This window comes from Syzygium oleosum, unplaced genomic scaffold, assembly GCF_021117445.2.
Source record: "Syzygium oleosum isolate NSW1041296 unplaced genomic scaffold, Sole_v2.1 Sole_v2.27, whole genome shotgun sequence".
Taxonomy (NCBI): Eukaryota; Viridiplantae; Streptophyta; class Magnoliopsida; order Myrtales; family Myrtaceae; genus Syzygium; species Syzygium oleosum.
In genome coordinates this window covers 1,418,720-1,433,445 of record NW_026607511.1, presented here as the reverse complement: position 1 = coordinate 1,433,445, position 14,726 = coordinate 1,418,720, and the positions used below count along the sequence as shown (strand labels likewise).

Genomic DNA, 14,726 nt, shown 5'->3' with positions numbered 1-14,726 from the left:
TAATATTAGGTATAATAACATAAACGGTCATGAATTTTTGCTCAATATACAATTTAGTCCCTAAACTTTTAATTTGTTCAATGAAGTCCTTGAACTTTAGTTTAATGTTCAATGTGGCTCCTAAACTTTTGATTTGTTCAATATGGTCTCTGGATTTTTGGTATATATTTAATTTAGTCCATGAACTATATGAAAATATTTAATGTAGTCCCAGAACTTGAAGTAATGGAAGGACTACATTGAATATTTTCATATAATTCAAGGACTAAATTGAACATGAACCAAAAGTTCAGGGACGATATTGAACAAATAAAAAATTCATGGATCACATTGCATATTGGGTTAAAGTTCAGGGACCACATTGAACAAATTAAAAGTTCATGAACTATTTGTGTCATTTTCTCATAATATTAACATGGACTGAATGCTTCCAATAACTTATTTCGTTTTTCTCGTAAACTAATCATGGAAATTTTCCAAACTAAACTTTACGCTTATAGATCTAAGAATTCCAAATTCATGTTTTTTTTCCCATAAATGATTAATTCAACTTGTAACTTTTTTTTCCAGTGATTATTACATAACTTAAATTATGTTTGTTGAATAATTCAATTTAAAATTTTTACGCTTGAAATTATTGGGAGAGAAGCAAGTGGGAATGCGGAAACTGTCACACCCCGCTAGGATTTGGAATGAGGTGTATAATTATGTCTCACGTAGAAAATGGGGCGGGGATGGTCCGTCTCTCATAATAGCGGCGTCGGGACCTAGGTTGCATCCCCGACAACAGCCCTACCTATCGTCGTCCTATCCCGGATTAAATCTGGTTAGTTGGAGCAAATATTGAGAGTGTGACACGGAATGTTTTGCTATCGTGAGATATTAGCTAATATATAAAGCCAAACACCCGAGATGAAAACCCTAGCTAGATCTCGAGTGAGGGAATTTCTCGTTCTCAACACGAACCTTTGAAACCGATGAACATGTCGGTGCTGATTAATCGAATTCGGACCTGACATACAAATTTAATAACTTAGATAAAAAGTTCGAAAAATTTTGATTGGAAAACAAATCGACATACCATAGATGAAAGTAATCCACGGACCAAGAAGCTAGAGCAGAAGTTCAAAAAAGAGTTACATAAAAAGTTACATAAATTCCATCACTTTAGATAAAAAAGAAAAGTTCGAAAGACTTGATTGGAAAATAAATGGACGGACCAAAAAATGAAAAGAATCCTCCGGTTCAAAGATTGGAGCGATCGCCGATCCTGAGCGACAAAACCAACAGAAGTGCGCTTGCTGTTCGCGCTTCTTGGTCATCAACACCATCAAAATCCGCAACCAAGAACACGAATGCGACCAGTCCGCCAATGGGTTCTCGGGCGTTCTTCCTCTCCCTTAGACGGTAAGCAGCAGAAGAGCCATACCCAGTATTTCTTTTCATCTCGCAAGCTCTTGGGTTTTCATGATTCGGGCATTTCTAGCTTCAGATGAGCTCGTTGTTCGATACTGATTCTTGGCATTCTGCAGGGCGAGATGCGTCGAGGGTCTCGGAGCTGCAAACGGATGGGGTTCCCGCAGGCTCTTGTCTTCGGGTGGTGGGTTGGGGAGCGAGTTGGTCGAGGATGCCGTGGTTGTCGAAGGGGGCGACGATTTGAAGAGCAGGATTTTCAGGCTGAGGCTGCCGAAGCGGAGCGTGACGAACGTTATTCAGAAATGGGTCGGCGAGGGTAATGGGATATCTGCTTCTGAGCTTCGGCAAATCTCTAAGGAGCTGAGGAAGTCTCAGCGTTACAAGCATGCTCTCGAGGTGGGTTCGGGTTTCTTGGGTCCCTGTCTGCTTTTCTTTTGTGGGATTCGCTTGTTTTCGTTTGGTCGCTGTGGATATGGTGGAGGTGGAAACGTGATGGAGGGAAATGGAGTTTGATCGTCAAGGTGACATCTTGAATCATAATATATAGTATGGATGTGAATAATGGTTAAAAATGCTGTCCATTACTCGAAAGTGGCATGGGTATGCTCCGTGTGGGTTAACAGGTGAAGTCTGTGTGAAAAGTTATTTGATTTGATTTAAGTGAAGCATGATGGGAAAAAGCATCTGATTGAATCCAGCAGAACCGGGTTGCTCACGAGTGTATAATCTGTGGCTGAACAATTGAACTGATAGAGAACAGCTGAAAGTGACAATCTGTTGTGTTCTTTAGAGTCTAATCTCTTTTGATGGATACACATACTTCATCATTTTTCTTGTGTTTGTAGTTTTTCATTGCAAAGATGGTATTGACATTAGGATGGCTTTGCCTAGTCTTGCTTCTCGATAATGCAGTTTTGAGCTTAATAACAGATCCAATATGGCAGGGATAGGACCAGCAATGGTTTGTGCAGTTCAATCCTGTTGTTCCAGAATGACATTTGCAAAATGGTGTAGTCGAGTAGAGTTTTGCTTTATACGATCGTTGAGGAATTAAGATAAGATAGAATGAAAAATGAGTATACATAAGAACTGGATAATGTAATAGATATGATACATGCCGAGGTTAAGATTTGAGGAACTTGTTGAAAGTGAAACAAGGTTTAATTGATGTCTACTGGGAAGACCTGACTTTGCAATAACACCAGTAGAAAGGGGCTGGAGAAGACTTAGTGGGCATCAGAAGAAATTTTTAGTGTGGAGACCCGAGCGACGTGCGTGTAGATAAGAGGAAAAGGGATTCTAATCAAGAAGGGAAAGAGAAGAGAGCAGAGGAGATCAGAGGACATATGAGAGATGTGATTAGTTCAATTGGCATGAGAAGGATATTACTATGTAAGGCTCTCGCACAGAGTTTTGATGCTCTCCAGTAAGACTCAAACTACCAGGTAGAAACGCACTGTTCTGAACTCAGCCTCACTGTCCTTAATAACTTCTCTAGAAACTGCAAAGATTTGGTAGCTTTTTATGCTTAGTTCTTGCTCAGCATCATAGACTTGCCATCTGATCCTACATCAATCTTTTGAGATCATGATCATATTCATGACATTTGTATACCTGATATATGGTAAAAAGCAGTAGAACTCCATGTAATTATATCATGACCAGACTCCATTAGGGTTCCTAAAGAATTCTTTTACTACACATTGAATAACTTCTAAGTTGTAGTTCAAGATGAGACTTATTCAAAAGCATTCGCAATTCGTGGATTGCCTGCTCAGTTAGTAGAGCACCGGATGGAGATTACTCACTAGGCTGTTGTTTTTGTGTGAGTCAAGACATCTCAGTGGCATCAATATACAGTGGGAAAAATTAGGACATGTCAAAGCTGAAGATTCTCATTTGATATTTCACTGTGATTTACATATCATGTTTTCATTTTCACAATATCCCATGCCAAGGTATTTGTATTGATGAGTACGTCATTTTTTTAATTGCAGCCAGGTTTACTGACACCCTTTAGTTCTACCTATGTCATTGCAAGTGTGGAGAGAATAATACGAGGGACTAGTTAGTTTTAGCAATCAAATCCATACTGTTCATTTAATGGAAAGTGCCTCTTCCATTGACCTTATACTTTTAAAGCATCTTAATTTGTAGTCCATATTTGGAGAGGGGGGGAGGGAGGGCAGGCTTCTGGTGCTGCAGTTAGTTTAACACCAATGACTTTTTAAATGTGTATCGAGTAGCCGGTTCAACCAATTGGACAGGGAGTTTGGCTCATGGTCTGATTTGGTTCAACCATTGCACCGTCAATGGTCAAATGTTGGAACAGATCTAGCGATGACTCGGTCAAACAGGGCCTTTTAAGCCAAGTCAAAACTGGTTCAAACTGGTTTTCTATTAAAAAAAAACGCATTAAGTTGAATGCCTAGTCTTGAATCAGGGATTTCTCACTCCTACGAAAATGTCATTGATATGCGTCCTCCACTAGCCAAAGAGATTTCTTGCTATTCAGTTGGACCAACATGATATTAACTGCTTAAGGATCACAAGGAGTAAATTGAATCTAAATGCTCCAATTATGGTTGCAGACCTGCTGCCATGCCACTTCTTTTTGTGTAGCCTTCGGGTGTCCAACCACCAAGCCAAATCCGTTCTCTCGCAACTCTGTACATAGTATCATACATACTGATAATCTCTCCATTTTTCAATTGGTTGGAGTGGTTGGACCCCATCTTGGTGGCTTAATTGGTTCACTCACTAGTCCAGTTTTGAAAACATCGTGCAAAATGAGGGACCCTTTGTCTGTTGTCCGGAGATAGAATTAGATTTTTGTCCTTTTTGAGTTTTCCTCCTTTTTGTTAACTTAATGCATGAGCCTTGACCCTTTTTATTGGTTGCCCATGCAGGTTTCGGAGTGGATGGTTACCAATGAGGGATATGAGTTGTCAGACAAAGATTATGCTGACCGGATAGACTTGATGACAAAGGTGTTTGGTGTTGATGCTGCTGAGCGCTACTTTGAAGGTCTACCTACATCAGCAAAAACTAGCGAAACTTATACTGCTCTTCTTCACAGTTATGCTAGTTTGAAAATGAGTGATAAAGCTGCAGATCTTTACGAGAAAATAAAGGATTCAAACCTCTCGTTCAGTGCTCTTATCTACAACGAGATGATGACGTTATACATGTCAATTGGACAGGTAGAGAAGGTCTCTTCAGTTGTGGATGAGATGAAACGCCAGAAAGTGGCCCCGGATATCTTCACCTACAATCTTTGGATTAGTTCATATGCTGCTACGCTTAGGATTGATGAAGTTGACGGAGTATTAGATGAAATGAGTCAGGATTCTAACTCAAATGAAGATTGGAAGAGATATAGGCAACTCACAAGAATATATGTCATCTCAAGTCAACTTTTGAACTCAGAGTCTGGTGGGCTGGTTGAAGCTGAGAAGGGAATCACTCAAAGAGAATGGATTACGTATGATTTTCTTGTCATCCTCCATGCCAGCCTGGGAAAGAAGGAGAGAGTTGATCAAATATGGAAATCTTTGAGGATGACTAAACAAAAGATGACGAGTAGAAACTTTATGTGTGTTCTGTCTTCGTATCTGATGCTTGGACATATGAAAGAGGTAGGAGAAGTCATTGACCAATGGAAGCAAGCCACAATCACAAGCTTTGACAATTCTTACTGCAATCGACTTTTGGAAGCTTATAGAGAGATTGGGTTGATAGATACTGCTAATGCTTTTCATATGCTTCTTATAGAGAAGAATTGCATCTCTGGCGATGACCCTTAGTGATGCATGGTGGAATTTTTTGGCACTCAATGTTCCTTCACATAAACGGCACAGGGAAAGTCCCCTCGGAGTTCAATAATTAGTATTGCAAGTTTAGGTACTTGTACCATGTAACGGGATGTACTGATCTTATTTTGAACTTTGCTCAGATGTTACCATCCTGTAGCATGAATGGACAATGGCTTTGCAGACCTGCTCCTATCCCACCATTAGGTGCTAAAAGGCTTCAATTTATTGGTAGATTATCAACTCAGGTGAGATTATCTAGGTTAAAGAAATTCTATTCTTAGACTTTTGTTATTGATTGCTGATATTTTATTTTACCAGAGATTGTCATCGAGAAGATTTTTTTTTCTTCGTAGAGTTCCTTTCTATACTGTTGATCGGCAGACTTTCATGTATGAATAAACTTCTTTTCTCAATATTTCTTTCCGCAAGCAAGCTGTGTACTTCCAATCAAGTTTACCCTTTTTCCCAGATTGCTTTCTTACCTACGTAAAATCTAAAAAGAATCGATCATTTGGCATTAATGTATAAAGTTCTGAGCATATTCAAAGCGCATTCCACTGTACTTGTGCATTTGTGTAAACCACCCATTTCTTTCTTCATTTCCATGCCCAAACTTTGTAACGTGTCGGCCTATAATTTGGCTGGTGATGTGGCATTGTTGAGTTTCGTTGTTGCACTGCATATCATGTCAGGTGCATTTTAAGTTTTCTGTGGTTAATCTTGATGGTCTACATGGGAGAATCTGAGAGCGTGAAACGGCAATCGTATTGCTGAAACGTCTGGTCTTTGGTGCTTATTAGATTAGAACTTTTACCAATATCCTTAGGTTCCTGGAACGGTGGAGCCTTACGTTAGTCCCATGTGTCTTAGGTGCAAGATCTTTCAGATAAGAAATTTGTGGTCCAAGTCTTTTCGCTCCACTGATTGTCCAAGCTTAGACAAAAGGAAACGAAGAGAGGAAAGAAAACACCTGCGACTTTTCCTAGTTTTTGCTCCATGAGGTTATCTATCCACTGGATTGGACGGACAAGGATCCTATATCTCGCTCAGTATCTTTATTGGTACCTCGGCAAATCTCAACTGTTGATGCACCAGTCATAGATTCCCTAACTACCTTTGTTTGTATGAAACAACGGTTTGGTTGAATCGGGCACCGAATGGAGACACTGACGCGAGTAGACGATCTCGTCCGCTTGGTTGATGGCCTAAATTTGGGATGGGTATGGCGAGGAGTTTCATCTTCCGGACTCGGGTTAAAAATCTAGCCTATGGGTTGGCGCAGACGAGTAATAAAAAGAAACATGTGCAGGTCAAGTACTATGACTTCAATTTTGGATAAATGATCATTGGTTGAGTGAATATACCACACCTGAAATTATACCATCGGCTTTGTAATCAATGGATATCAAGGCTTTGCTGAGTTTCGACAAAAGGTTGAATCGGAACTCAAATTCGCCTCAAGATAAAAAGAAAAAAAGATCAAGAGCAATCTCCGAGTTCCATCGTTTCATTTCAAACCCGGGAATTGCGACTTTCCGGTTCTCGATATCGCTCGTCGAGAAGCACGCAGGCGGCCCGGGGCCCTTAGGGGAAATCACTAGTCCCAAGTTGTGCCAATCCAAGCAAAGCTTGCTCCTCAGCTAACTAGGCACGACCCATACTGTGGTTCATGCATCTCATGATTGGGGGGAACATGCACCCAGATCAGACGAATTCATACTTAAATTCGTTTTTCTCTGCCACCATCTGGTGCATGGACAATGCACGGCAAGTGTGGACTCCACTACGACTGGACAGACCGAAAGATTAGGGAAAACAAATGGGACCAATCTTTCCCAAGATGGGGAGATTTCGTCAGGACGTGAGTGGGGTCTTGGGAATGTGGAGAGAATCTTTCTGTGAACAGCCCAGGATGAGGAAAAACTATTCCATCTGAGCTACAAGCAAAAGATCGAAAATGAGAGAATGATTGACAGAAATGAGAGGTGTTTGGCATGGTTTTGGGAATGGCCAAGAGAAAAGTTAGCGTTGGGAAGCTGCCATTTTCGGCCATCAATCTCAAGCGGGGGGCTTCTGCGCAAACCCTATTGTCTGCCTAAAGACCAGCACTGCATGGGGCCATGCATGTGTGGTTGGGATGGGAGGCAACGTGGTTGCCAGTCCCACCGCCCATTGCCCGGCATTTCTACAGTAACGCGCCGTATAATGTTACGTGTTGTCGTAATTAAACCCTAAAAGTGTCGCAACATGTCGTGGAATTGTTTTACGTCGTGATAAGGGTTCGTTGTGACCGAGTATAAAAAAGTTGTGTGCGATACACCGATTAATTCATATCTCGCCTCTACAATATTCACAGTGTAAAAATTTTGTAGAACGGGTTTCTTTGATTTATATGTGATTTGTCTAATCTAGTAGGATCATCCTGCAATAATACAACATGGAATCAAAAGAAACCATAAGATTCTTGATATCTGCACCGTGCGGCACCATGGTGATCTTCAAAGATGGGAAACAATACACCTTTGTTTTTTCTTTTTCCAGAGAATGCATTTAGCATCTTCTTCTCTCCGTTCTTCAAATTTACAATGCATTACTAGAGCTGTTCGAGCGTCGGACTAATTTTCATTGGTTGTGGCGGCCGGTTTGCCTCGAGCCAATTGACTAATTCATTGTGACAATAGGAGGAGCTTCTAAAAAGATAGAACCAAAGGAACAATTGTCCAAAAAATTATAAACCTTTTACACTTTTTCCAATTTAGTTTTAAACCTTTCGATTTTGTCAATTGAGTCGTAGATCTTTTGACAATCTGGTAATTGAGTCAATCCGGCCAATTTTGATCAGAAATCGTTGACGTGGATGCTGGCCGTTCTATGTAGTACGGCCAAGATCATCGCAGCTGCGGGCGAGGGTGTCTCAGCCCTCGCCCACAGTCGGTGAGGGCCCGACGACCCTCGCCCAGTTAAAAAGAAAGGTAAGGAAGGAAAAGACAAGAAAAGAAGAAAAGGGAAAAAGAAAAATAAATAAAATAATCAAAATAATATTAAAATATTGTTAAAAATTGTTCACGTCAGTACTGCTCGTACCACATCGGACGACTGGCGTCCACATCAGCAATTTCCGGTCAAATTGGTCGGATAGACTTAATTGGCAAAATGTGAAAATGTTTAGGACTCAATTGGCACAATTAAAAGGTTTAAAACTGAGTTAGTAAAAGCGCAATAAATTTAAAACTTTTTGAACAATTTTACCTCAAACCAAATGGTTGACAAACTTGTCTTTTTGGCAAAATTTCTCGTGGCATCAGAAAACGCGAAATTGGATGAATTGATGGGTTGATAGGAATGCATGCCTTAGACACAGGAGGACCCGAATTGCAGAAATAAAGCTCTCTGTGAAAAATCCTGTGTACCCCCAAGTAGGGTCTGCTGATACTCTTGGATTTTGGTCAAAATCCAATGTTTGGGTGCCAAATCTGCATTTATTTGAACCACAAGTACATCCCTATTATAATTTTGACAATGAACTGTTGAATAAGATGGAGAATTCATCCTTTCCAAGCCCCATGGAGGCTCTTGAGTCGATTCTTGAGGTCCACTATCAAATTAGCGTATGGAGAAAATTATCCGAAAAATCCTAAATTTATTGTGCGACTGTCAATGTAGTCATAAAATTTTCAATTTGATCAATGTAATCCTAAACCTTTTGATGATTTTTCAATGCAATCCTTTTAACCAACTTTGATCGGAAATTGCTACCGTAGAGTCTAGTCATCATTGGGTGTCTTATGTGACACGATTGGCGATCTAATGTGGACAATTGGAGACAAAATGACGACGTTTTGGTTCATTTTTATTTTCAATTTTCTTTCTTTTTCTTCTCTTTTCTCTGCTTTAGTCAATGTTCATTTTCTTCTTCATTGTTTACCATTACTACTGTTCATCTCCAGGTCATCACACTAACCAGAGGCCATCGTCGACCAGGCGAGCCTCAACCTTCGAGTGTCGACGGGTGACCCTCGTCGCAGCAAATCTCCATTGATCGACCCTTATCAACCAAATCTTGTGCTGATTGACCCTCGTTGCACCATATCTCCGCCGATTGACCCTTGGCACACCACCAGATCTCGGCCTCGGCTGGTCAACCCTTGAGAACTAGATCTCGTGCCCGCCAAATCTCGCGACCTAACGTCGGCTCTTGAGTTGTTAAGCTATTAAGCTCTCGGCTCAATAGGTGTTTCTCTTTCGATGGCACCTTGCCTCACATACGAGGTTATCGGCTTATAGCTCCGATTTCGCGATTCTAAATAATTAGTCAATTTTGAACTGACTAATTAAAGTACCGACCAGTGAGTTTTTTTCTTTTGACCGCGATTTGCCTTGAAAAGGCGTGCATTTAGTCACACTATTTAGGATAATACAAAACCGTATATCACGAGCTTGAATAATTATTATTTTTTGTGCTCTTTGGTGATGAAGGACGATAATTGACATGATAGAGCTAGTTATACAAGCCTTCTTAGTAGTTTGCATTTAATTAGTAGCTAACTGGGATCCTGCTTTCTTTGTTTTTAGGGTAACAACAACTAGAAAAGCTAAACAAACACATGAAAGACAAGAGAAGTCCATCACGATCGTGGAGCTTTATTGACACATTGGCCTTCAAATAATGACAACAATCGCGCCTTGGATTGATCACCTATCAAATAATGTTAGGGGCACAGCCCAGATGCGTAATTTTTAATGAAACTTTTCATATTGAAAAGTCGTATTGAAAAATCGGGTATTTAGGATCCGTTTATTTCTAAAAAACTATTTTCCTATAAATGATCGTTTATATTGGTTGAAAATATTTAGTAACGAAACAAAAAGCCTTGTCATAGTTATACATATTGAGTTCGCGTATTTCATTTTCCAATTATAAAAATCTCAAACTTGTCTCCAAATCGTAAAGGGATTATAACAATTGACCTTAAACCCTGTTTATGTCTCATTAGGGTCCGAGAGGGTCCAGTACCCTATTATTCTCGGCCCGCTTCCATCCCTAAAAAGTGCTCCGATAAATATTGATATACTCAAATTTAATAGGGTTAATGCCACGAAATACCCCAAATCGGTACACTTATGACAAATTTATCCCAAACTAATTTTTTTACCACCAAAAACCTCAAACTGGTACACTTGTGACAAATTAACCACAAACTAATTTTTTGATCACCAAAAACCCAAAACTAGTTCACCTGTAACAAATATACATTCCGTTAAATTGGATTAATACCACAAAAAATCATACATTGGTAATATGTGGCAAACAAAGTGGTAAAACCCTAAACTGGTACGCCATCAACTACCACTTGTCATCAAATATAGCAATTTGATGGTAAAATTTAACGGAAACTAACGGAGGGTAAATTTGTCACAGGTTTACCAATTTGGGGTTTTTGGTGGTCCAAAAATTAGTTTGAGATAAATTTGTCACAAATACACCAGTTTAGGATTTTTTGTGGTATTAACCCAATTTAATATAGTAAGTAAACTTCCTGATTTGACAATAAGTTTTAATATGATAAAGTAACTATAGATATGTATAAAATTAGCAAACACGCACACGATTAGAACATATTAAAATTTAGTAACTTTCCTATAATATGAAATTTTCTATCCAAGGAGATTCAAATATCATGTGTTATACAAAAATTAAAAAAAGAAAAGAAATCACGAGATGATGTGACAAATTTTGTTCGGAAGGTTCATCTTCAAAACCCGAGCTTCGACCCATCTGAGCAAGTCAGTCCACGTAAAATGTCATCGTTTAAAAAGACGATAGCAGAATTTCACAATATTTGACGTATGGTCCAGGTAAATCCGGGGTTCTTGAGTATGACCTACTTTATCTTTATCAATCTTGTACCACATTAGCTTATAAATCAATGTCATATAGCCGATCCTTGTATTCCTGCTTAGGGATGTGCATCAGAATATGTGATAAGATCGAATTGGGTGGGTATAAGAAAGCATAAGGGATACAAACGGGAGAAGTGTCAGAAAAGTCATAAATATTTTGCATTGGTGCCGATTGAGTCCTAAACCTTTTTTTAGTGTCAATTGAGTCCTAAACCTTTTGTCTTTGTGTCAATTCAGTCTTTCCGGCAAATTTTGATCGGATTTTGCTGACATGTACAACTTTTTTGGGTACTAAACAAGAATTTATTATTAGCCCTGTGGTGCGCCCAAAGAAATGTTCGAGTACTAAACATGCATTCCCTGTTGACCCTGTAGTGCGCTCATGAAAGGTCGGGTACTAAGCAGGCAACTTATTATCGCCCTGTGGTGCGTTCGAAGAAAGGTTCGGGTAATATATAGGCATTCGTTGTTAATCCTGCGGTGCATTTGGAGATCGGTCCATGTACTAAGCATGCAACTCTTATCGCCCTGTGGTGCGCCCGAAGAAAGGTTCAGATACTAAGCATGCAAACTCTCATCGCCTTGTGGTGCGTTCGGAGATAGGTCCGAATACTAAACAGGCTACCTCATTGCCCTGTGGTGCGCTTGAAGGAAGGTCCGGGTACTAAGTAGGCAAACTCTCATTGCCTTGCGGTGCGCTCGAGATAGGTCGAGTACTAAGCGAGCAACTTATTATCGCCCTGTGGTGCGCTCGAAGAAAGGTTTGGGTACTAAGCGGGCAAACTCTCATCGCCTTGTGGTGTGTTTGGAGGAAGGTCCGGGTACTAAACGGGCAACTTAGCAAACCCCATTTCAGGCTACCGAAGATAGGTTTGGGCCCTAGAAAAGCAATTCCCTCTTTCATCGACCTGGCGTGCTTCCGTAGCCTAGAGTCCCTTTCATTGACAAGGTGTGCTTTCGTAGCCCGGAGTCTTTTCATCGACACGGCGTGCTTCCGTAGCCCGGAGTCCCACTTAATCGACTTGGCATGCTTCTGTAGCCAGGAGTCCCATTGACACGACGTGCTCTCGTAGCCCAGAGTCCCCCTTTCATCGACACGGCGTGCTTTCGTAACCCGGAGTCCCTTTCATCAACACGGCATGCTTCTGTAGCCCGGAGTCCTTTCGTCTACACGGCGTACTTCTATAGCTCGAAGTCCTTCTCATTTTCAAACAACAACGGGAGACGTATCCTCAAGAATCGGAGATATCACTAGGTAAGTATATCTCTACCCTTATCTTGAGTACTTGTGATTGTCCAAGTGTTCCGTTGTTTTTGGATGCCTATGACTATCCAGGTATCTCTAACCTATTTGAGCAATCGCCAGGCCCCCATATTTGATCAATTTGTTGCAGTCTTTAGACACCTCTGACGATATCCAGGCGTCTATCGATCGAGCCTTTTCAAGTACCTTTGATGATATCCAGGTGCTTTGTCAAGGAACCCCTGAGCATTTGGGCTAGCCTTTTTGTTCGCCTAATCGTTGAATACCTCTGACGATATCCAGGTATTTATCAATAAAGTTCTTTCAAATATCTCAGATGATAACTAGATATTTCGTTAGGCATATTTTTCAAACAATTTGGAAAGTTCCTTCTTGAACACCCCTGATGATATTCAGGTGTTTAGCAGTTGACTTTTTCCGAATACCTCTGATGATATCTAGGTATTTCGTTAAAAGTTGGAACGAATTCTAATTTGTTGAACCGCTTTTCAGGTACCTCAGACGATAACTAGGTACTTCGTTAAGCCCCCTTTCTAGCAATTTGGAGAAAGCCCCGCATTAGGCACCTCTGATGATATCCAAGTTCCTAATGGATAATCTTCTGGAGTACCTTTGATGATATCCGGGTATTTCAACAAAAGGTGGGATAAATTTCATTTCGCTAAACTATCACCGGACGCCTCAAACGATATCTAGGCGTTAATCGGAAGGTCCGTTTCTAATATCTCGGATGATATCCATATATTCGGAGTAGTCTTCCATTCTTTGATTTCTAGACACCTCAGATGATATCCAGGTGTCTACTGATCATCATCTTCGATTACCTCAGACGATATCCAGGTAATTCGAACCATCCTTCATGTGTCCTAACCGAGTTTTAGGTCACCGAAGCCCCTCAGCAGTTCATTAGGCAACATCTTTGGGACAAGGCCCAAATGATTATCAGATGATACATAATCAGAGTCATGCCTCCAATTACAAAACCACTCCTGTCAGGTAAGTAACTCCATATGTTTTATTCCCGTTAGCATGCATCGCGACATATTGCATCTAAGAAAGGGGACTAATACTCCCACCAAAAATAACATTCATTGCATTTTGTATGATCAAAATTTAGGTATCATTTAGTCTTTGAATACAACCTCTTCGCGCTCACCTTTAAAAAGGGGCAACTGTTGACACCTAAATTTGGACTAATTATTTAGTAATTAATTGCATAGAAAATTAGGGATTAAATTTTAACCCCTAAATAAAAAATATCAAAATCGCATAGCATGTAGTTTAGAATCATATAGTTTAGTTACATTTGGCATTGAACTGGCGGCGGCAAATAAGTTCAAATTAGTCGCGCATACCTAACTTGCACACCAAGCAACACTTGGCTGAGCAGTAGGAAAGGGGGCCGAAAATTACAAAGCATGACGAGCCTAATTGAACTTAATTTGATCACAATCCAGCCCATTGGAGTTTAATTACAAGTTAGCCTTAGGTTATTAAAGCCCATTACAGTGGAAAATGGGCTTAATTTAAGCCTGCAATAGCAATATAAACACACTATAAATACATGTTATGCTCCTTAATCAAGGGGGACGCTCATAATTTTTCAGAACACACGAGAGGCCACACATTAAGAATACAGGCCGAGAGAGGAAGAAGCGAGGATTTGAGAGAGTGAGAGGCCACATGGGAGATTCGGCCATAACATAAACACACACGGCATAGATATTTCTTCTCATCGATTCACGCTTGCACTTCAGAATTACCGACCTCACCATCACCTTTCTATATATCATCACCATCACCGTCACCATCACCATCCTTCCACCATCATTCCTTCAAGTTCTTTACGCCACAATTCACAAGGCAGGAAGGTCAGATCTTCGATCATAGGAAAAAGTCCAAGCGGTGGTCAAAGAGCTTCGGTGGTGATTTTTCCTTGGCAGTCGAAGGGAGAATTGAACTAGAATTTCTCTGTTTCGTGCACATCGAGAAAAGGAGAATCTTTGGTCTACTCTCGTGGAATTTAGGGACTATCAAAGAGAGTACACCGACTCCAAAGTTTTATTTTTGTCCGTGCCTTGCAGTCCACGTTTGTTCTTTCTTGCAGATTTACCGACATTCATCAAGCGTGCCACAAATCTCAGGGTGTGGACTTCATAAAGGAGAGGTACCACACCGTGGAGTCCAGCCGCGAGTCATTCCCCACCGTGAATCGTCCATACCGAGTACACCGCCAGCCTTGGCCACGCAAATCACACCGAGAAGTCCACACTGCAGCGGTCCTTGCCGTGAGTCCAATCGGGAGCAGCAGCTGAGCCCCCCATCCATAC

The 14,726-nt window shown here is 40.6% G+C and overlaps 1 protein-coding gene across 1 annotated transcript; it reads left to right on the top strand.

Annotated features, from left to right (window-relative positions):
- The first annotated feature begins 1,208 nt into the window (after positions 1–1,208).
- Positions 1,209–5,576, top strand: LOC115684332 (pentatricopeptide repeat-containing protein At5g09450, mitochondrial). Its single transcript, XM_030609070.2, has 3 exons — positions 1,209–1,407; positions 1,533–1,812; positions 4,326–5,576. The coding sequence occupies exons 1-3, from the start codon at positions 1,211–1,213 to the stop codon at positions 5,220–5,222; spliced, it is 1,374 nt and encodes a 457-aa protein (XP_030464930.2). The 5' UTR covers positions 1,209–1,210; the 3' UTR covers positions 5,223–5,576.
- The last annotated feature ends 9,150 nt before the right edge of the window (positions 5,577–14,726 follow it).